Below are 25117 nucleotides of genomic sequence, written 5' to 3' on the forward strand. Positions count from 1 at the left end.
CGAATATGAAGACTACAAGCCGCAAACTGGAGATTACGATTCGCGATCTCAAAATTCCGAGCCGCAATCTGAAGGTTCCGAGACGGAATCAGGAACCGAAATCGGAAAATTATGAAACCGGACGAACGAACTGAATCTGAAGATCCAGAACCAGAATATGGAGATTCCAAGCCGAGCTACATTCTGTCGATTCCGAGACGGAATTTGGAGATTCTGAGCCGGAATTGGGAGATTTTGAACCGGTATTTTGAATTTAAGATCCAGAAACTGATGATTTCGAGCCGGAATTTGAAGATTCCGAGCCTTGAATCTGGACAGTTCGAGCTGAAATCTGGGGTCTTCAAGCCAGCATTCGGAGATTCTGAGCTAGAATCCGGATATTGCGAGCCGGAATTTGGAGAAACAAAGCAGGAATCTGGATATCCCGAGTTAATATTTGGAGATTTCAACAGAGCTAAAATTTGGAGATTATACACACTTAAAATAAATCACCGAATTCGGTAAAATTTTACCGAAATCTCAACAGCTGAACTGTTCGGTAAATAATTTAACTGATTTTCGGTGATTTTGACAGTTGAGCAATGGAGAAAATTACAAAAAATCTGTAAAATAAATTACCGAACAGTTCAGCTGTTGAGATTTCGGTAAAATTTACCGAATACGGTGAAATGAGGTAAGTGTGTAAATATTCTGAGCTAGGCTCTGGATATTCCGGGCCAGAATTTGAAATCCAAGCAGAAAACTGATGATTCCGAACAAAAATTCGGTCAAGAATTAGAATTCCTAGCAGGAATATGGATATTCCAACCAAGCAAGGAGTTATATGGAGACTCCGGGCCGAGATCTGAATATTCATAACCGAAATATGAAGATAATGGGCCGGATTCAGATTTCTGCCCGCAAGCTACAAATCCCTGCCCGGAATCTTCATCCCGAGTCGGGATTTGAAGATTCCGAAACGAAATCTTGAGATTTCGAGCCCGAATCTGGAGATCCCGAGCTGAAATCTGGAAATTTCTGGCCGAGATCTGAAGCTTGCGAGCTGGGATCTCATTCCGAAATCTGGAGATTCCGAGTCGAAGATTCTGAACTTCTTGGTCGTGATCTGGAGCTTGCGAGCTGAAATCTGGAGATTCTGAGCCGGATTCTGGAGCTTCTGAGCCGGATTTTGAAAATTTCCAACAGGAATTTGAAGAGTTTCGGAACCTGTAGATTCCGTGCCGGAGCTTGCGAGCTGAAATCTGAAGTTTTCGAGTCGGAATCTGGAGATTCTAAACCAGAATCTAGATACATATTCTGAATTGAAATCTGGAGATTCCGGGCCGAAATCCAGAGACTCCGGACGGGGACCTGGAACATGCGCGCTGAAATCTGAAGCTTCCAAAACACAATCTGGAGATTTTAAACCGGAATTTGGATCTGGAGAATCTCTAGTTTTTGACTCAGAATCTTCGGATTCACCCTCCAAATCGCACGGAAACTTCAAATTCCAACCCGCTAGCTCCAGATTCCTGCCCGGAACCTCCACTTTCCGGATCGGAATTTCCAGATTTCTGCCGGCAATCTTCAGATTTCAGTCCGCATGCTCAAAATCCCGGACCGGAGTCTCCAGTTTTGGGTCCGGAATCTCCAGATTCTGGTTCAGATTCTCAAGACTTCCGCTCGGAATCTTCAGATTTCAGCCCACAAGCTCCAGATTCCGACTCGTAATCTCCAAATTCCGAATGGTAATCTTTAGATTCAGACTCGAAATACCTAGATTCCGACTTGGAATCCCCAAATTCTGACTCGGAATCTCCAAATAACGAACCTAAATCTTAAGATTTCGGCTCGTAATCTTCAGATTCCGACTTGGAACCCTCAGATTCAAGAACTTCAGCCCACTAGCTCCAGATCCCGGCTCGGAATATCCAAATTCGGAGACGACCCAGCCTAGGGCTGAAAGTCTCCTTAATAAAGATACAACAAAAAATATATCCAGAATTCAGATCTAAATCTCCAGATTCCGGTTTACAAGCTGTAGGCTTTATCCCGCAAGCAGCAAATCCTGGCCCGGAATCTTCAGATTCCGGCCCGGAATATTTTTAAATTCCGGTTCAGATTTCGGCTCGGAATCTCTGGATTCCAATTTCAGTCCTCAAGCTCCAGATTTCGGCTCAGAAGCTTTCAACCCGCATGCTTCAGATTCCGGCTCATAATCTCAATATTCTGGCTCGGAATCTCCTAGTTCCGTCTCAGAATCTCCTAACTCTGGCTCGGAATCTCATAATTCCGGCTCGGGAATCTCCAGATTCCGGTTCGGGATTTTCAGATTTCGGTTCATAATCTCTAGATTCTGGCTCGGAATTTCTCAATTCCTGCTCTGAATCCCCAGCTTCTGGCTCGTAGTCTCTAGATCCCGAATCAAATCTTCAGATTCCGGCCATCAATCTTCGCATTCCGATTTGTAATCTCTAGATTCCGGCTCGCAATTTCCAGATTCTGGCTTAGAATCAACAGTTTCCAATTTAAGTCCGCATGCTGCAGATCACGGCTCGGAATATCTCCAGATTCTGTCCCAGAAACTCCAAAATTCCGGTTCGCAGTCTCCAGATTCTGGGTCGGAATTACAAGATTCCGTTTCGGAAGCTTCAAATTTCATCCCACCTTCGGATTCTGGTTTAAAATCTCCAGATTCCGTCTCGAAACCTCTAGATTCCGGATCGGAATTTATAGTTTTCAATTACAGTACTCATGCTCCAGATTCCGGCTCAGAAGCTTCAAGTTTCAACTCTCATGATTCATATTCCAAATCGGAATGTCCAGGTTCCGGTTCATAAACTCTTGATTCCGTCTCAGAATTTCCTAATTCCTGCTTGGAATCTCCAGATTTCGGCTCGCAATCTCCAGATTTCTGTTCGAAATTTCCAGATTTCGGTTCGGAAGCTCCAGATCCCAGGTTGGAATCTCTAGATTCCGGTTCCAAATTTTAGGTTCTCGGAATCTTTAAATTCTGGCTCGTGATCTCTAGATTCCGAATCGTAATCCCCAGATTCCAGTTCTTAATATCCAGATTAAGGATCATAATCTCCAGATTCCGGCTCGGAGCCTCCAGATTCTGGGTCGAAATCACGAGATTTCGTTTCGGAAGCTTCAGATTTCATCCCACCTTCAGATTCCGGTTTATAATCTTCAGATTCCGTCTCGAAACCTCCAGATTCCGGATCGGAATTTCTAGTTTTCAATTACAGTACTCAAACTCCAGATTACGGCTCAGAAGCTTCAAGTTCCAACTCTCATGATTCAGATTCCAACTCAAAATATCCCGATTCCGGTTCATAATCGCCAGATTCAGTATCAGAAGCTCCTAATTCCGGCTTGGAATCTCCAGATTTCTGCTCGCAATCTCCAGATTTCTGTTCAAAATTTCCAGATTTCGGTTCGGAAGCTGCAGATCCCAGGTTGGAATCTCTAGATTCCAGTTCCAAATTTTAGGTTTCAGCTCGGAATCTCCAAATTTTGGCCCGTAATCTCTAGATTCCGAATCGTAATCTCCAGATTTCGGCACGGAATTTCTCAACTCCGGCTCGGAATCCCCAGATTCTGGCTCCTAGTTTCTGGATCCCGAATCAAATCTCCAGATTCCGGTCATTAATCTTCAGATTCCGATTCGTAATCTCTAGATTCCTGCTCGTAATCTCCAGATTCTGGCTTAGAATCTCCAGTTTCCAATTCAAGTCCGCATGCTCCCAGAGTACGGCTCGGAATATCTTCAGATTCTGTTCCAGAAACTCCAAATTCCGACTCGGAGTCTCCAGATTCTGGGTCGGAATCACCAGATTCCGTTTCGGAAGCTTCAGATTTCATCCCACTTTCAGATTCCGGTTAATAATATCTAGATTCTGTTTCGAAACCTCCAGATTCCGGATCGAAATTTCTAGTTTTCAATTACAGTCCACAAGCTCTAGATTCTGGCTCAAAAGCTTCAAGTTTTAACTCGCATGATTCAGATTCCGGCTCGGAATATTCTGATTCTGGTTCATAATCTCCAGATTTCGTCTCAGTATCTCCTAATTCCGGCTCGGATTCTCCTGATTTCGGCAGGGAATCTCAAACTTTCTGCTCGAAATTTCCAGATTCCGTTTCGGAAGCTTCAGATTTCATCCCGCAAGCAGCAGATTCCGGACCACAATCTCCAGATTCTGATTCGGAATTTTAAGATTTCGGTTCGGAATTTTCAGAATCCGTTTCATAATCCCCAGATTCCACCTCTAAAGCTCTAGATTTCGGATCAGAATTTCTAGTTTTCAATTACAGTCCAGTCGCATGATTCAGCATGGCTCGGATTATTCAGATTTCAATTCATAATCTCCAGATTCCGTCTCAGAATCTGCTAATTCCGGCTTGGAATCTCAAGATTTCGGTTCGAAATTTTCAGATTCTGGTTCTTAATCTCAAGATTCCGGCTCGGAATCCCCAGATTGTGGCTCGTAATCTCCAGATTCAGAATCGTTATCTCCAGATTAAGATTCATAATCTTCAGATTCCGGCTTGGCATCAGATTTCGGCTTGGGTCTGGAGATTCCTAGCCGGAATATGAAGTTTCCGAGCCAGAATCTGCAGGTTATGAGCCGGAATTTAAATATTACGAGCCGGAATTATTGAGATTCTGAGCCAGAAACTGGAAATTCCGAGCTTGAATCTGGAGGTTCGGAGACGGAATCTGGAAATCAAATCAAAATCTGTTGATTTTGAGACGGAATCTGGAGATTCTTGGTCCGAATCAGGAGACTCCGAGACGGGATCTGCAGCTTAAGGACTTAAAATCTGAAGCTTCCGAGCTGGAATCTGGAGATTCTGATCCGGGATCGGGAGAATCCGATCCAGAATGCGGAGAATCTAAATCGGAATGCGAAGATTCCGAGCCGGAAATAGGAATTTGAAGAAGACGAGGTGATTCCGAGCCAAAATTAGGACCTGAAGGTCTGGAGAAATTTGCAGATGAGTGTCTGACTTTTGAATCCATTGTGGTATTAAAAATGTTAAATTTAGTGTTTGAAAAAAAGTTTAGTTTGAAAGCTGATTTGTTTAAAACATATCCATCCTTGTATCCAACTAAGTGTTGAAACCGCTCCAATAATAGCAATCATACTCTTCTCAAAACTAAGTATAACAATCCATATTGACTTTTTCCTTTATAATTCGGTTTGAATTGCTTCATTGGTTTCATATTCAACTTTGCCATATAAAGTTTTTGGTCTGAACTGTCGCTTCCAAAGGAAACACACAAATGCAACAAATGCACAAGCCCACGTAGGGCTGCTTTCACACGGCGTAGCTAATTGTTCTCGATATTGGTGGCATTTGACGTCAATCGCATGCTCGCCGTCATACATGCATTGCATCATCTTCATCATAATCTCCCTTCCGCTGATGAAATAAGTTATGTATTACATATGTGTGTTCCTTTCTCCACATTTTCAGAAACTGACGGAGGACCTGACGATGCATCGCGTTCCGAATCCGAAGAACGACAGCACCAAGGTCCAGTATCGAGACTCGGACGGTTCCAACGTACTTACAGTGGGCAAGAAGGAGTTCAACCACCACAACCAGAGCACTTTTAAGGAGAGTTGGGTAGGTGGTCTTTAAATCCCGCGCAAATATCGCCGATTCGTTCCGTGTAATTAATTCAGTCTGTTATCGTGTTTCCTACAGCTGCGCCAGTACGACCGTGAGCTGGACTCACTGCGCAGCATACTGCACGAGTATCCGATTACATTCCCGCCTTCCTATCCGTACGAGGAGGACCCCGGGCAGCCGGGCAGCTACATGAGTACCCGGTGTCCGGCCTGGTGCGACCGGATATTGATCAGTCCCGCGGCGCGCAAAATTATCGACGAACGGGAACACTGCAAAACTGGTGGAATGCCGGCGGCGACGACGACCCCGACGATGACCAAAAGTACCTACGGTATCATGGGCGAGGTAGTTTGCATGGGTGATCACAAGGTAGGTATTTATGTATTTGTATAGGACAATTTATTGTTTAGATCTGAATTTTGTTTTTCGAAGATATTTTAGTCGAAACAATATTCTGCAAAAAAAAAAGTTACTAAAGAGCTTAATAAAATGAAAGACCCATCCCCCACCCTATAAGTCTTTACGTAAATAGTGTACCTCCCCTTATCAAAATCATAGATTGTCACAAACATCTATAACTACCTTTCTATCGTTTCAGCCGGTGTTCCTCCACTTACGAATCAAGACGAGTCAAGGTATTTTAAATTACTGTTCCTGTGATACGCATGTGCATAGACGTGTTGAACACAATTCCAATAGTAGTAATAATAATGTTAATGTTAATCATAATAACAATAGCTGCAGTAGTTTTTTAGCTAGCAAACTAAATAGCAATAGTAGCAATGCCAACGACGCCACTAGCATAATCAGCAACAGCATCGGTTTCCCTTCCGTCCCGACGGCGGCACATCCTGATAACAGCAACCATTCTCCTCCTTCAACTGCTCTAACCAGCACCGCTCAAAGCACCCTTACCAGTCCGACATTCGCTAATCATCAACATCACTGTCCGGTCTGTTTCGATCGCATTCAGTCTACGTTTGATCGAATCTTGTCGGAGTTGGAAATTCCTACCGTATTGTGTGCCACTGGTGCCGACTCAGACGAAAAGAAACCTCAGGACACAAGTCGCCCTGCCAAACTGCCTCCACCGGTCCGCATCAGCGTGTTCGACACGGATTCCAACGCTAACGTATGCATGTGTTCAATGTACAGCAGTAGCTTCAGTCTAGTGGGTGGTGAATACAGGCGCAGCCGTTCCGGTTCAACAAGCTGCCTTGATCAGTCCCAAGTGGATACCGGTGGTGGAAGTGGAGGAGGCGGGGGTGGAGGTCTTGGCAACAGCCAGATTTGCCCCAACTGCCGGAACATCATCAAACATCAACCGATGGAACATCGGAAGACGCTCATCTCGCGGCGTCTCATGTTAGCAAATGACATCATCGTCAATCGCATCGATACGCATTACCTGAACACGTACACGACGACCGCTGGGGGCATAACGGCCACGGCCGCCAGTGCCAACCGTCAGTTCGAACCATACACTCCGGAAAGTGTAGAATCTCATTCCCCGGCACCGGAAAGTGCCGATAACAAACCGGACTTCGATGAATCTCAACCTGCTAACGCACTGGACGCGATCGATAGCCCGACAAGAGCAACCGACGGCAACCCAAAGCAACCGCTCAGCGAGCCGAAGCAACCGAACGCATCTCTGACGAATTCCTCCTCAAAGAAAAGCTCCACCATCGGTGGGGGCGTTTCGCCACGGCAGCTCAAGTCGCGGCTGGAGAAACTCAAACGAATTTCGGATCGACGGAAAACCTATCAGGAAACGAAAGCACTGGCCGCAGCGGCGGCAACAGGAAACAACAGTGCGGTACTGGGAGAAGAGCTACAGCCGTTGGACGATGGCCGCGGGGAGACGGGGGCCGGCGGCAAATCTAGTCACGATGGAGGCGTGGATGAAGTGATATTTGTCGGTAGCGATGGCCAACCGCGGCGGCACCTGTTGCTGGATGCCGATCGGAATGATGGGAAACTGGCTGAATGCTGTCATCGGCGGTGGAACTGCTGTGCGATAGCGTAGCCAGAAACTCCTCGCTTCGATGACGGGGAGCTTGATTTTAGATTTATATTTATGTTATGTGTGAATGTTAAAGTTGCACTGATTGTACTTATAAGGTTAGGAATTACTGTGTTTGTGGTTTCTAAATAGCAAGAAATTAAAATTGGTTTATTTTTTTTAACTGTTTGTGTGTTTTATTAGTATGCTTATTTGTCCCCACATTTAGTTCCCCTTTTTAGCTTCTGTTGGATTAAAATCCGAGATCGAGTTGACCTGTCTGTTTTATGCCTTTGAAATCGATTAATCAGTTGAGTTTTTTGTTTAATTTAAAGCTTAACATTATGCTCCAATCAATATTCGTTCTTATTAATGCTTGATTTAGTACGTCTTACGTTTTGAGTACTTGTGTGTCTTGCGTCTGTAAAATGCCACCAGTGCAAAAATCTCATCGCCTGTAACCAGATTTTGAATTGTTCAAATTTGTCGCTTTTCCAAACAGAATCTATCCCACTCTGACGGGAAATTCTACCGTAATCGATTGTGTTCATATTCGTGCGCCATGTAGCTTTATATTGTAGTGAACTAAGTGACATGTTTGGGAAATTCAGAGTAAGTTGTCTTTCTCCATTTTTTTACTTTGGCTGACGCAAATCCAAGCAATTGTAAAATTATCATCTTGATCTCACCCAGTGATTGCCACCACTGGGGAAACCTTTCAATACGACGTTCTGGTTTTGTCATCGTGAAAGACTTATATTGCTCCTCAGTGAAATATTGAGAAAGACACGGCAGTTTTCCTTGCTGGCAATATGAAATGATTTTTTTCTCCTCGAAAGATACTCAAAATCGCACTCCGGAAGCCAGAAAACTTGAAAAACAGATACGTTCAATCGCTATATTGTATAATATATTGATTATACTTAATTATAGTATGGGGGTTTAAAAACACTTTCAATTTTTTTAATGGGGTTCCCTCTTACCTACTTGTATACCTGGTTGGCTACAGCGTCGACACACCTATGCCTGGCGTAGAGCTCCATAATCGTTGGTCTTGGGCGATGTTCCTCAAAATTCCCCGAACGTTTATGGTCCCTAGGTCCGAATCCATCGCGTGTTCGTGGCCTTCCACAAAGTCGCCGGCCTCTACCTAGTTCTCTGTTTAATATTGTTTTCGCTATTCTTTCTTCCGACATTCGCACTAAGTGACCAGCCCACTGAAATCTACCGTATTTTATACGATTCACAATATTTTCTTCTTTGTATACTTGTACAGTTCATGATTCATGCGTCTGGGCCACACACTATTTTCTAGTTTCCCTCCGAATATTGTACGCAGCACTTTTCGCTCAAAAACCCCGATCTCCGGTCCGCCTCTTTTAACATCCATGTTTCATGTCCATAAAGGGCCACTGGTAGAATCAGAGTTTTGTATAGAGCAAATTCCGTTTCCGTCTGCATGTTGCGGGACCTAAGCTGGTTACGTAATCCGTGAAAGGTTCTCTTCGCAGCAGCAATACATCTTTTCACTTCACGGGAAACGTCATTGTCACATGTCACAAGCGTTCCAAGGTAAACAAATTCTTCAACATCTTCAAACTCGTCCCCATCAAGCACTACCTCAGCACCAACACCACTAGGTCTTCCTCTATCTCTACTTGCCACCAAGTACATTGTCTTGGTAGAGTTAATGGTTAAGCCTATCTTCGTCGTCTCCCTCTTTAGTGAGACAAAGGTCGATGTCATCCGCAAAGCCCAGAAGCATATGCGACCTCTGCACGCCAGATCTCCTAATAGCGCCTTCGAGTGTAATTTTGAACAATAAATTAGAAAGTCCGCATTATTCCGTCTAAGGTCACAAACGTGGTTGACACTTCGTCTGCAATCCGAATACTTGATTTCGAGCCATCCAGCGTTGCACGTATCAGTCTAATCAGTTTCGTACACCGAGTTCAGAAGGGTGATCCTCTGTAATTGGCACACTCTAGTCTGTGTTCTTTATTATAGATTGGGCATATGACACGAGCAGCACAAGTCAGATAAAAATGGTTGCAGCAACTTGATTGTGGCTGAATTCGGTCACATATAAGCTGCAATAACCTATGTGGACCATGTTTGCTGCTAGGGGAGGCCATCCAACCAGCCGGCAGGCTGTTCTTCATCCTCCCATATTTTCTGGATAATGTGGTGGATTGATTGATGCAGCTGCTCACTTCCGTGTTTTTCAGCTCGTTTAGAGCCTTCTTTACCTCGTCCAGCGTTGGTGGTTCCATAGCTTGACCGTCGCCGACTATGTTCATCCTGCTCCTTGATATACCTTCATTCTCACCGCTCAACAAATCTTCAAAATGCTCCTTCCACCTGGCTGCCACCATAGTCTTGTCTGTCAGCAAATTCCCCTCTCGGTAATTGCACATGTCGGGCACTGGCGTCCCAAGTAGCAAAATTAATTTTATGATGCACTTGAAGCACACTTCTAGACTTGTGCCTTAAAACCACATTTAAAGCCAATTGTCCTACAAGCTTGCTTCAAGACAGCCATAAAACCACTATAAGGCGAAAGAGGCCCACTCTTGTGAAGGTGTTCAAGACCATTTTCCAAGGTTCGCTTAAAACTTGTTAGTTTTATCAAAGTGAGCTTATGATGGCATGAAAGATCCGCATAAAACCCTTTTGGGTTTACTAAGGAATTTGACACCATGTGTTTTCGTTATCTAAATCCGCTGATGTTTATGCTTGTTTATATTGAATTTTGTCTGAACCAAATCGAACAGTATCTCATAATGATGAAAATTATTATGGATACGTTGATAAATTGAAACTTAATTTCGTTGTGATCGTGTAATTCCACATGCCACAACCACTTTGTCGATGCTTTTCCGAATAAATGTAACGAATATTGAATGCGCCTTATTTATATTGCAAGATATAATATTATTTTGAAAAACTATTTTTATTTAAAAAATTGTACATACCCAAAAAAAATGTTTGCTCTACTTTTTATTTCGCAGATGTAACAATATTTGTTTTATGCTCCGATCTATGAAATGACTCATGCATGTAAAATTAAAACAAATAGTTTTCATCGTTCATATAGAAGTGGCTTCCATCAAGAAATTTGACGCAGACGATAATCCGCCATGATTTCAATAGTTTTATCGAAAACCATCATAAGATTGGTTTAAAACCACTTTATCTCATACAAAACCTGTTATAGTACGTTCAGATTATGAGCTATATCACTTGATATAGCCAATCTTGACATGAGATGCCATATGCATTATTTCCAGTGAAAACTAGATGTACAAACACTGATGTCAAGATGCTCTATATCAAGTGATATAGCTCATAATCTGAACGTACTATTAGGTTTATGCAGGAGCATGATAAATTGAACTAGATTTATCGCAATCTTGACGAAGCTTAGTTTGTCTTGAATAGAACTAACTAGGACTGGTCAAAACTAAGAAGTTTTATTGAAGAGCGTTATAAGTTTGGTGCTTTCATTATAATAGTACGTTCAGATTATGAGCTATATCACTTGATATAGCGAATCTTGACATGAGATGCCATATGCATTATTTCCAGTGAAAACTAGATGTACAAACACTGATGTCAAGATGCTCTATATCAAGTGATATAGCTCATAATCTGAACGTAGTCTAACATGTTGTTTACAATTCCAACGAAAACAAGTCGTTCATTTGGAAAGAGTTCGCCGTTAAATATTCACTAAACTAAATATCTGCACAAAATGCTGCATTAAATGAAAACTCAATAGGGTTACTGCTCCTCGGGTTCATAATACCTATCTATCTATATCAAATCGAGAACAAATAATTGGAGCGCAAAATGTTTTGATTTCCATGTTTGTGATGGTTTTCAGTAGTGGGCACGCATGATTGCAATAAAAAACGACACAGATTGAGCCGAAATCATCCGTTTTGCGAATATTGTCATATAATAACATGCAATTCAACTGAAAAAGAAATGCATATAACTTATTTGTTTACCTGTCAGTTAAACATCTATAGGGTTATTTTTAATCAAAAAGTAATTGGTTAATACTTCTTTATTAAAAATAAACCAGCTACGAAATACGAATAGAGTTGAGAGTTCGATAATGATTTTTGGTCGCGATTTTGCAACAATATGTTAAAGATCTATCTTGTAAATACTTAACTTGCCAGTATTTGTTGCGTAGCTCAACCGTTCGTTGAAAACTGGAGAAATTCGCCTGTGTATTGTACCCAGTTGGTTATGATTACGAACGCCCAAAAAATCGAGAAAATGTATTTTAAAGAAAATTGATCGATCATATGATAAATGGGAGGATATGAAATCTGCCTGGTATTGGAAGATCAAGACAGCTGATGCAGCTGGTAAATTTGATCCGATAGAAAGAAAACTGCAGCTGATGATCCGATAGAAAGAAAACTTCGATAGAAAAAAACAGATGCTTGCGCAAATGGAGTTTCCATATATGGAATAAATTTACATTATTTTTGCTTTTGATCCACTTGTTTTTAATTTATACACTTGTTTGCGTCCAATTTGACATTATGTTTTGTTTGTTTTGATGTATTCATCAACAAGAGCACTTTCTCCCACTCAAAACCACATAGTTTTAAGGAAGTTTTATAAAAGCATTTTCAAGATCGTTCTTTCTTAATGAAGAGTACCATAAAACTTTCTCAAAACTATTTGGTTTCAATTGGGATATAGTGCTCTTGTTGCATAATTTATAAAAAAAAAAACAGCTTAAGATGGACCAATGGAGCATATCATAAAACTATTATAAGAGAATTTAGCTTTGAGGTAACTTGGACTAGATGAACACTATGATAAAACTCTACAGTTTATGCGAATCCTTGATAAAACTGCAATAAAACTTGAATAAATCCAAATAGAATTCAAAATGTTACTTGGGGTAGTTCTATGCCGCGCGCCATTGACAATTGCGTAAAATCTCCACATATCGCTTCTAACCATGTTCTCCTGCGCTTCAGCTATCACACTCTCTTCGTGTTTCCTTTTTTTATTTTTCTGGGGTGGATTCGTTTCTCTTCTGTCCTTGCTACACTGTACCGCTCTCTGTTGGAAGCCACTGTTGGAGCCACTAGCATTCGACTCCTAGCAACATTTTTCTGGTCCGTCACTCGCTGGAACTCCTAACACTTCCTGCGCTGTTGTAGTCACAGCTTCGTGGAAATTTTCCCACAATCTGTTGACGTCGCCAGATTCGGTGGCATCTCCTATCCGCTCGTCCAGATTCTGGTGGTACTGTTCAGCAACTTTTTCAACTGACAAGCGTTTGATATTGAAACGCATCGTTCTGTTGTTTCGTGAATTCGTGACGCTGGCCCAAATTTCTGCAACCACAAGGTAGTGATCCGAGTCAATGTGCGGACCTCTGGAAGACCTTACATCTATAACATCCAAAAAATGTCGTCCGTCGATCAGCACGTGGTCTTTTTTTTCTTGAGCAAGAGTAAACGGAAATCTGCGGACAGACACCTGAGGGGGTTAACTCAGGTAGTGTGGGGATGGGATCACCCGACCCACTCAAACCAAAACCCTTCCGCCAATCCTATCCCCCGGGCCGCAATTAAGCAATACATCAGGGGAGGACTATTGAGAACGCTCACGCCTATGCAAACGCACTCGAGCAAGTGGTCTATCTGTGACCAAGTGTCTCCATTCGGATGTTGCCAGGTGTGCTTGCGGATATTCTTACGTGCGAAGTAGTACTGCTTATTGCCATCCCTCTAGCAGCAGCAAAGGTTACAAGTCACAGACCATTATCGTTGGTAGCGGAATGAAGGCTTTTCGTACCAATGACAGGGCGAAAGAAACTTTCTCTTCCGATCTGCGCATTCACCACGTCATCAGGCTTATCGTTCGTTGGAGCATACATACTGATAAGGCTATAGTTGAAGAATTTGCCCTTCATTCTTAACACGCAAATGCGGTCGCTTATCGGCTTCCACCGGATAACACGCTTCATCTGCTTCCCGATCACCATGATGCCAAATCCTTGTTCTGCTCTGCCACCGCCGCTATAGTAGATGTGGTACTTGAATGAAGTGTTCGCTATGGGATCCACCGCCCGGAATTCACGTTCTCCAGTTCTGGGCCACCGTATTTCCTGGATTGCTGCCACACTCACGCCGACCTTCTGCCACTCACGAGCCAGGAGCTCAACACGTGCGGGTTCATTCAAAGTTTTCACGTTCCAAGATCCGACTTTCCAATCTTTGTCCTTTATTCGTTGCCGAGTTTATTGCCGTTGAATCAATCCGTTTGCTCTACTTTTGCCTTTCTGCAGGCCTGGTAGCCGGTCACTTTTTAGTGACTTGGTCACTTTTTTCGGGTAAGTCACTAAAAAGTCTCTTTTTTCGAGCTTAAGTCACTAAAGTCACTTTTTCTCGTAAAAAGTCACTATTTTCAACTATTTTGATCAAAATAAAAAGTAGGTAAATCCAAGTTTCGTGAGGTACAAGATCCTAGCATGGGAAAGAAATTTCGAATAATGTAACGCTTTGGGTACTCTTCGATAAAGTTGCTTTATAGTAAACCTGATGGATGTATAAAAAAATGAACTTTCGAGGCTTGTTAGCCTGAAAGTCGCTCTTAGCTTCTTCTTGTTTTTAATTTCCCACTAATACTTGACCAGCTTGTATGCCTCAGTTATTAGATTTCCAATAATAATTTAATGTACAGATTCTATTTAACTATTCATGAATGTACTGCAAGGTAAGCAGAATGCGATCGTGAATCCAGACATATTCCAAAGTATAACACACTTTGTTGATTTTCTAATATTTTTGAGAAAAAAAAACTAATAAACTCCATAATTAATTGAACTATTGAAATTGAATCTTTTTAATTCTACATGAATTTCCTGGTGCTTCAAAGAAACCAATGTTGAGCGAGGAACTAAAGCCTAAAGGAACTAAAGCGAAGCCTAAACAAACTATTTAGATTTAAAAAAGATGAGAGGCCAAAGTCTGGCAAAAATCTGTGCTATGGTTAATTATTATGAATTAATGTAATCCCGATGCAAATTTAACACATTTAAGATTCTCATTTAGAAATTATTGTTTACTAAAATTCTTAGATTTAGTATAAGAAACCCCTGATTTCATAGAGGAGCTTCAAAAGTTTTTCTCTACATCTTGCGTGGATTCTTTAATCTCAAAAATATATTTAAATCTGTTACTACGATCGCTGTTTATTTGTCCATTAATGTTCACAATATATTTTATGATGCAGCAGTGCTATTTCTAAAAACAGTCTTATTTTTTGAATAGCAATATTTTTGCCTTTCTCGTATACTAAGTATACGTAAAGGCTATATCATCACTCCAAAACCAAACTTTGGATAGAAGGCTCGGAGACCCATAGTGTTATATACCAATCGACTCAGTTCGACGAATTGAGGTGATGTCTGTTTGTGTGTATGTATGTATGTGTGTGTGTGTGTGTATGTGTACAAAATTTTGTAGACACACTTTTTGGAACTTAGCATTGGCCAAATTACTCGCAACAAGTTCCATTCGACTGAGAATCCTGTCCCATTGTTTGCTATTGAAAATTGGCCAGATTGGACTATGGGATCCGAAGTTATGGCCAAAATACTATTTTCTATGCGCAAAACACGCTGAAAAGCACTCACTCATATTTTTTGTAATTTTTTTGCACGAGAAAGGCACCAACACCGCTAGGTGGATTAATCAGGGTTTTTTTATATTTTTAGGTTTTTCAAATGAACAGATGAATCTAATTTCGATTATATTTTCGAAAAAAAAAACTATATCTAGCCATTATTACACGATTCTCAATAAAAAAATAGGCATTTTCACATACAGAGGTTGTAGGGAAAAGTTCGAAGTCATACAAAACATTGTTCCCCACAATAATGTAGAACTTGTTGCAAAATTGTTGTTTAAATTAAAACCCCCTCACAAAGACAAAACAATACTGAAGTTCCCTCTGCTCCACGACAGGCTGGTAATTCTGCCAGCAGCTTCAGTTCTCTTCATTCAATCAACGGGTATATACAATATATCAATAACAATCTTCCATAATCTACCCAAAAGCAAGTACAACTAGCCGGTTCTTGCTTCCTACCTAACCTCCATCAAAACCGAGGAGTCCCACACTATCTGGTACTCCAACACTCCTCCTTAGGGAGGACGCCTCGCGACACTCTTTGCTCCTTCTAACGCTGAGGCTGAGTTTCCTCCTTGCAGTTCCTGGTCTATTTACGTTGCTCGTACAAATGGTCTTTACTCCGAAGTTTGCACGCCAACTTCTCTAGCACATGCGCCTGTATAAGTGGCCCGACTACAATGCATACACAACGCGTCTCGATTTTCTGTTCACCAGCTACACATGTACATTCAGAAGTCGCAGCAAGCATTGCGCGTGGACGCATGCATCTTAAAGTTGCTGTCATTTTTTTCCATTTTATGTTTCCGTTTTTCTTTTGATATGTTTTAGTTAATTTGAAAGTTTGTGTTAAATGTAGTTCGGCAAGTGAAGCAAAAAATAGTAGATTAGTAGGTTCAAGTGGTGCCGGTGAATATTTTTAAGCCATAAGTGTCGTGTGTGATTTGAAAAAGAAGCCAAATTATATGAAGATCCCGTTACCAAGATAAGTTTTACCTCTTAATATTTTCATTTTCTTTGCTCAATGAGATGCTTTGTATGAAATGATCAAAAATCCCATATTAATAACACCATAATGGAATACATTAGTTCACGAGATCCAAATTAAAAATATTACTACCTCTGAACTGTTGATCCGATTTTCTGCTTAATTATTACAAGCAGATACAATTCCATTTCCAGATAAAACATATGTATTCTGTTGAAATTTACTTCACAACAAATAAAGTAAATTCCATTTCACGATAAATCTATATCGGGGAACGGTTCGCCACTTCATCCCATAGCTCCTATTTCCATCCCATCAAAAACAAAGCAATGGAAAGGAATTTGGTTTGTTTATTATTTTTGTGATTTTTTTCAGCAGTGAGCACGCATGTTGACAAAAAGAAGCAACGAATTTGGTGCCGTATTTCTTTGTTCAGCGATGAGATGGATATATGTACAGTGAGATTGAGATCGGAACATTTCCCCTCTATATGAATTTTTTTAAAGTATAATTTTAAAAAAATCATATAGATTGATATAGGCTTGAAATTCACAACTTCTTAAATAATCCAAACTGTTTTCATGGCTTACAGTATTTTTATTTCTTAAGTGTTATCAACCTACAGTTTTATTTAAAAAAAAGTTGAATACATTTCCTTTGTAAAATTCACCTCATTTTTGTAAAATAAGGTGTTTCAAAAAGATAAGACATGGCGAACATAAAATTGAACGGTTAAGTAGAAAAACTACATCAAAATTTGGTATTGTATATTTTATAATTCATTCAATAATACAAAATATTGAAGAATTCAGCATCACTGCAAACATATCGTTACATATACATACGATTAATATTGTGCGGATTTTTGTAGAACATAGTGTTATTAATATAGGTACAGGCATGGGATTAACTATTTTTAATGTTAATAAAATATGTGCATGGTGGTGAAGGTGTTTTTTCAGCTGAATTCTTAAAAAGTGTGAAATTAATGAAATTTTGGATGTCATAAAATGGTTTTCGATTCAAAATTATGTTAGGTGAGCATAATTTTGTTCATGATTCTTGATGTTTGGGTGAGAAATCAATGTATTTCATGTACACATTGCCTTGTTACTGACATGGGAACAGATATAAGAACTGTGTTTGAATAATATTGGGCCATAAGATAACGAACAATACCCTCCCCCCACTATTATGGATCAATTAGTGTTGAAACCAATTTTCATAGTTCACTAAAAAAATGTAGGAGGTTGGAACTTTGAGTGTAAAAACGGTTCTGGAATCGTTTATGAATCAATTTTTGATTGGCACAGTGTTTCATGCATAAAATTTCATTAAAATATAGCCAAAAGCTAAATATTTGAACCGTGGTCAAAAATCATATTATGGATCACTTTTGGAAGCGGTCACAATTATGGATCAATTTGGTACATATTATGGTTCAGTATACTGATACACCCAAGTGTTTTTTTACGCGGTTGGAATTCATTAATTTCTCGGTTAACCTGATTTTTTACAGTTTTTCAAATACCCCCTGAATTTTCTTTGATTTTTTGTGAATTTTTTGGTGGGGTTAACTCATTGCTTCATTGACGATGAAGGTCTTAAACGACCAAAACCAAACCGTGTAAAAAAAACCTGGGTGTATTCTCATTTTCATCACCATATGGTCTCCACATATTTATGGACAATCCCTAAATTAGAGTGAGAAATGTCTTCGTTCATAAAACAGCTTGTTTTATAAGCAAAAAATACACGAAGTAAAAGATGAATGATCGTGGATCATCCATACATTAATTCACGTTTGAAGGGGTGTGGAAGGATGGAGTAGTTCCACAGCAACTTGAATAGTTTAGATGGCTTGAATTATTTCACCTACCGACAAAAAATCATCCTCACTGTGTGGTTGAATTTGGATTGAAGCTCCAAATCAATCATAGTTTTTTTAACGGGCATCTTCAACTCATAGAACCGTTTGAACATGGATAACATTCTATTCCAGCGTGTCTTGATATCAGCCACCGATAAATGTTATTTTCCAAACTCAGAACGGACATAGTCTTGTAGCAAATATTTTTTCACAGGTGATTGCCGAAAGAAAATTCCCTTTCACCAAGCGAACTTCTTCATTTGCTCGCAAGACTGTTGAGGGCCCAGGGTTGATATTCTTAGGGGTGACTTAAGATGACGTTGCAGTGTTGTGAAAGGAACCTGGCGAAGGTTTGACGCCTTACGGATTATTTCCGTTTTACGAGCATCGAATGCTGCTTTTTATAAAGCTTCGGAATTGTATTGCATCCGTTTTTAATGTTTCTTGCAAGTTAAAGAAGATACGCTATGATGAGATGCTAAGGCCAGAGAAATAATGATAGATGGTTTTAACTGAATCTTATTGAATTTCAATTTCGACGGATTTCCATAGATTTGTTTATATCAGATCTCGGTGGTTTTAGCAGACCGACGAATACCCAAGAACGACTCGGCAGTATGTGAGAATCACTAGATTCAGGAAAATACTTCAATGGAAAGTGATCCATAATTGTGGGAATCTACTCGTTTCCGGTCACAATTATGGATCACTTTAATATTCTTTAATTTTTAACAGAATAAAACGAAAATGATGTAAACTCTGTGTGATTTGTGAAAAACATACCTTAATTTTGGTGTACGAACCATTTTTTCACTTTGATATGAAAAATTTAACGATTTTAAAGCTTATGAATGAAGCAACCACTTCTTGTGAAGCCACAAAAAATGTTGATATTTTGACAGATGCTCAACAGCAAGTTTTCAAATGCGCATAACTACCATTGTTTTTGGGTTGAAAAGCATGATAAACGCAATAAATGTTAGAAAATAAGTGTTTTATGTAACAAAAATATATGCGGAGTTACATTATTGATATCAAGCTAGAAATTTAATGTCAAACACAAAAGTGATCCATAATTGTGGGTGATCCATAATTGTGGGAGGAGTGTATTTAGTGAGTTTGTATGAAATTCCATATTTTGTAATTTTAACGTCTTAAAAGGCGTTTACAATAGATATGTGTACAATAGGGAAATTGGCGATCCATAATGAGCTGAGCAACATAACATCGTATGTTCAAGCCCAATCTTCAATCTATGTGTATTATTTAGTTAAAGGGGCGATTCAAATATGACGTCTACTCTTTTTGAGATTTCTAGACCCCCTTCACCCCTCTGTCACGCTTTTTTGTATACCCAGTACATGTACTGTCACAAAATCTTACACCCCCCCCTAAAACCTGTGACATTATTTTTGAACGACCCCAAAGGTTACCTATTATTGTATATGTTTTACTAATAATTTTGAAATTGCATAACTCTAACGGGGATTTCATTTGCACAAAATGATCCACATTAACGCGTTGGAACTTTACGTAATCATTTTTAAACAACTGAATTATTGTTTGAATCAAGAATTCAATTCAAGCGTAGTGAATAGGTTTTTGTAATCAGATTTAACCATTCAAAATTATATACTTATCATGAAACCTTATTGCTTATTAGACTATATTTATTAGAACTCAGTGGAATACGTATTACATTGATTGTGTTTATATTATACATTACATTTCACTGTTCCTACCTATGTGAGCTTTTATTGTAGCGGACTAAACTGGTCAATATACGTGTGATCCAACACATGCAGTCGATGTACATATTTAACAATTTTGTTATAGGAACCTTGTAGATAAGCTGGATCAGTAAATTAGGTTATATGTTCCCTAGGTCGGATTTTCTCGATGATCACCTATGTCAACCGGTACCGGTATACTCTATCGTCTCTCCTACTGAATTTAACTTTCTGCAGCAATCTTCTACTGTTTTGTGCTATTTATAGAGATCAAAATCATTATCATATCAGGGGGGAAGGGGAATTTAATTTCTTTTTGCTCTTTTTTTGTTTCAGAGAGCGAGCAAAGGCTTAAACCTAGGCTATTAGCCAGGGCAAGGCTAATACCTTCGCCCCATCCGAGGAAAATCATCGGCAAGGATAATGGAGTGACATAAATTTCTTAGCAAAGTCACTCCCAACGTATTTCCACAAATTTTCTATCATTTGCTTATAATGATACTCCTAAACCACATACCCTACCCACCATCCAATTCCTTGACATCTATGAGGGCGTCGGTGAGTCGCTGGCCTCTCGTTAAGTAGATGTCATATCATCATTTCCTTCCCTTTCCTAGTAACGGAGAAGATGGGCGTGGCCAGCAATGATAGCTTTCATGTTTTATCATTTTGGACTTCAATTGGATTTCCATTGAATCCCAAATGGAAATCCATAAGCAATGGGTAAGAAAGGTAAAGAATATGGTACATGACAACTATCAGTATGCAATCTACGAAATACTCCGTTACAACGCAACGCAACGCAACGCAACCAGCTACACACGTACATTCATCCTTCTGGATTCCTGCTAACCAGCCAGCAACCAATTGAACATTTCCCAAGTAACATTTTAAGTTTTATAACGCTCTTGACGATCACATTTTACCCTTCAAGAGTGTTATGAAACCAGTGTAAAACCAAAATATTACGGGGTCCGACCTTCTAATGAATTCCGCCACGCACCTGCTTCCCAGCTATCTTTCATCAACACCGAGGTGTCCCACACTATCTGGTTTTCCAACAATACCGTGTAACAACTTGTGACTCACTAGCTCTTAACTTCATATGAAACTAAATTTTGATCACTTTTTCTACACCAGCAAGTGTTACTGGTAAAACCATTCCAAATCTTATTCATCAAGTTCTCTCCCGCGAGTAAACTCGTTTGCAGCTTTTAAAGGAGCTTGAGTTTTTCTTGCATAATTCCTTCGTTTCACTCATTTGCCGAAAAATCATTGGAGGCGAAATTACAAAACATCCTAAGGTGAGTTGGATGATTCGAATTATGCAAGATTTTACCATGATTCAAATCCTACATGATTTTTGAGATCTGGGAAGTCACTATTTGATCACATTTTCAGCAAATGAAGGTCAATTAATTGCATATTATTCGGCAACTCGGCCGTACGAAAACCATTTTTTTGTTAAATATCTTGGCTGTGCATACAGCATATGTTTCGAAATGGACAAATTGATATGAAATTTGCGAAAAAGAATCCAGGTGTCTTGGAGGGACTCGCACCCTCAACCTCCTACTCTCTAGATAGGCGTGATAACCCCTACACAACAAGACCACTTAAAGGTCACGTTTGCGGAAAAGCCATCAGAATCCGAGTACCAACCTCCACCGCGGTTAGCTCTCTTTTTTGCAAATTGAATATCTTTCGGATCAGGGTTGTTAATCGTTGATTTATCGTTATCGCCGATAAAGTTGATTGTGATCAACGTTATCGGTTGCTACGATAACGATGAATCAACTGAACTATTATCGGAGTTCGATAATTTAACGTAAGTTAACTCGATAATTTTGCGATAATGGGGTTACTAGATTACGCGAACAAAGTTGGTGTAAAATTTTGACAGAAGCCGAGAAAGGAACAAATTGTTTGCAGCTGGTTTACCAGAGTTAATTGAAGCGGGGCACTCTAGAGCTATTGCTAAATGCCTGCTACTCTATGAAACGAAGGGAAAGGAGGTGTTCTGTTGGTGGTTAAGTGATTTTTTTTCACTATGCAGCATAGGTGCTCCGATAAAAAGATAGCGGAAATTTGCACTACCCAGGCGGATTTACTGAGAGCACATAATGACTTTCCTTTGTCAAGAATATTCAGCTGGAATCGGAACCCCTCGGCAATATATTTCGATCTAGGACTTATTTGATGCACCGATCTGTAGTGCTGCATTCCAGACTTAGAGCACCAGTACCGAGTGAATATACTCTCAATATATTGGTGGGTTATCCTTATCACCTATTCAATATGATTCGGTAAGGCTAAGGGGATTGGTCCACACTGTGAGTCATAAAATAATCATTTAACTGATCGGGATCTTCAAATAGAAGTTTTGTTAATCAGACATTCATCCTTATTCTTGTTTACGTTACGCGCTTCCGGACGAAAACTGATGCGCATTCTCGCTTACACCAGGAAAATCAAATGGGGAAACGATTCGAACGAGCTGCATTCGCTCGGAAGTTTCATTTGTCCGTAAACAAAAATAGGGTGAATAAAAATGCTCTCAGATTCTCTGTAATAAATTGCGACTCTGTAAGAAATTTGTTTTGTCAATTCGGTGACCTCCTTGAATACCAATTCAATTTCAGGATTTTTTACAATTTTTGTATAATTTATATGAGCGGATGTCCACTCTGGGAGAGGCGGGTATCTAAAACTGACCACAACCTGTCCACGTGGTATATGGACAGCCCCTACGGCGATACAATATTCAAAATAGATATTGCAAACCCAACTAGTGAATATTTGTACTTTTAACTGTAGTACATGTTACAGTTAACTCGATAATTATCGATAAATTAACGAATGATCGATAACGATAACGTTGATTCAACGCTCACTTTATCGTCAACGAAGCATCATCGTACAACCGGTATCGTTATCGAAGTTGGCGTTAAATTAACGACGATAATTTATCGATTAACAACCCTGTTTCGGATGCTTGATTTGTCCAATCTCCACATGTGCTTTACTATTGTATACCCACAGCCAAGCGAGTGCACATTGTTTATTAAACGAGAGGATCGCACTCCATGCCCCCCAGTAACTGTCTGGGCGGGACGGTATAGAATGCGAATTCAATCGCACTCTGCTGTGCCAAAGGCATGCACATGTGGTGCAGCACATGTGGAGATTGGACAAATCAAGCATCCGAAAGATATTCAATTTGCAAAAAAGAGAGCTAACCGCGGTGGAGGTTGGTACTCGGATTCTGATGGCTTTTCCGCAAACGTGACCTTTAAGTGGTCTTGTTGTGTAAGGGTTATCACGCCTATCTAGAGAGTAGGACGTTGAGGGTTCGAGTCCCTCCAAGACACGTGGATTCTTTTTCGCAAATTTCATATCAATTTGTCCATTTCGAAACATATGCTGTGCATATGCACAGCCAAGATATTTAACAAAAAAATGGTTTTCGTACGGCCGAGTTGCCGAATAATATGCAATTAATTGTAATCAAGTGTCGGTCTTTCACCGTCATTAGTCGTCTGAGTACACGCGACTGCTTACGTTAAGGCAATCAAACTCATCAAATGCTTTAGCCAAGCAAGCCTTTGGCACAGCAGAGTGCGATTGAATTCGCATTCTATACCGTCCCGCCCAGACAGTTACTGGGGGGCATGGAGTGCGATCCTCTCGTTTAATAAACAATGTGCACTCGCTTGGCTGTGGGTATACAATAGTAAAGCACATGTGGAGATTGGACAAATCAAGCATCCGAAAGATATTCAATTTGCAAAAAAGAGCTAACCGCGGTGGAGGTTGGTACTCGGATTCTGAAGGGTTTTCCGCAAACGGGACCTTTAAGTGGTCTTGCTGTGTTATCACGCCTATCCAGAGAGTAGGAGGTTGAGGGTATGAGTCCCTCCAAGACACGTGTTTTTTTTCGCAAATTTCATATCAATTTGTCCATTTCGAAACATATGCTGTGCATATGCACAGCCAAGATATTTAACAAAAAAATGAAGGTCATTAATTGGTCTCTTTTTTCGACAACGTTGGTCACTAAAAAAGATTATTTACTAGATAAAGATTGTCGCTGTCCGGAACATCTTTTGCTGGAGAGGATAGGGGATACATACGATTTGACAGTTTAGTACCACACATGTTTCGGACAGCAGAACAAAGGGAACCGAAGCGAAAATCTTTATCTAGTAGCTAAAATATCTTTTGTCACTTCACTAACGTCACTTTTTGAGCAGCATTGATCGCTACCAGCCCTGCTTTCTGGGTACAATGATAAAAATCCACACATTTTTATTGGCAAAAATTTAAATAATTTTACAAATAAATTTTATGTGTGCGTTAATATTATTATTTATGATTTATTCAGACTGCTGAAGTGGCCTGTGCGGTACATAAGAGTCTTCTCCATTCAGCTCGGTCCATGTCTGCACGTCGCCAACCACGCAGTTGGCGGAGGGTCCGCAAATCGTCATCCACTTGATCGATCCACCTTGCTCGCTGTGCACCTCGCCTTCTTGTTCCCGTTGGATCGTTGCTGAGAACCATTTTCACCGGATTACTGTCCGACATTCTGGCTACGTGCCCGGCCCACCGTAGTCTTCCTATTTTCGCGGTGTGAACGATGGTTGGTTCTCGAAAAAGCTTATGCAACTCGAGGTTTGTTCGCCTCCTCCACATACCGTCCGCCTTCTGCACCCCACCAAATTCCCAGTGCGTGTTGTTCCTTCATCGTCCAGGTCTCGTGCCCGTAGAGAACTACCGGTCTAATAAGCGTTTTGTGTTTTGTTTGTTTCGGTGACGAAATCGAGGTGGTTGAAGAATTCGTGTAGTTGGGCTCACTGGTGACCTCCGATAACGATACCAGCAGAGAAATTCGGAGACGCATCATGGCAGGAAATCGTACGTACTTTGGACTCCACAAAACGCTCCGATCGAATAGAGTTCGCCGCCGTACCAAACAGATTACCTACATAACGCTAACTTGCAGGATATTGTTTTGATATCTTCTAATAATTTACTCATTGGGTGTTTGTTATTTACATTGATTTGGATTGAAAACCTAATGGAAAAGTTCCATTAGAAAGCAATTAAACGCAAATGTAAATATATAACCATGCGTTTGATTTGGGATTGAATCTTTGTTGTAATATTTTCTTCAAGACCAAACAAAAAGTTCTTCGGACTTCCATGTTGCTCAAAATATGCAAAAA

The 25117-nt window shown here is 40.3% G+C and overlaps 1 protein-coding gene across 5 annotated transcripts in view; it reads left to right on the forward strand.

Moving 5' to 3' along the window:
• Positions 1–25117, forward strand: part of LOC134206283 (inositol polyphosphate-5-phosphatase A-like) — a 134304-nt gene that overhangs the window by 106136 nt on the left and 3051 nt on the right. For 4 of the 5 annotated variants that reach the window (XM_062681979.1, XM_062681977.1, XM_062681976.1 and 1 more), the window contains 3 exons: positions 5464–5616; positions 5698–5991; positions 6221–7811. In XM_062681979.1, coding sequence (XP_062537963.1) covers positions 5464–5616; positions 5698–5991; positions 6221–7651 — 1878 coding nt within the window. In that variant the 3' untranslated portion in view covers positions 7652–7811. Of the gene's footprint in view, positions 1–5463; positions 5617–5697; positions 5992–6220; positions 7812–25117 lie in introns of those variants that run through there. The other variant, XM_062681980.1, reaches the window with a different exon arrangement.

The sequence above is a fragment of the Armigeres subalbatus genome, chromosome 1 (assembly GCF_024139115.2).
Source record: "Armigeres subalbatus isolate Guangzhou_Male chromosome 1, GZ_Asu_2, whole genome shotgun sequence".
NCBI lineage: Eukaryota > Metazoa > Arthropoda > Insecta > Diptera > Culicidae > Armigeres > Armigeres subalbatus.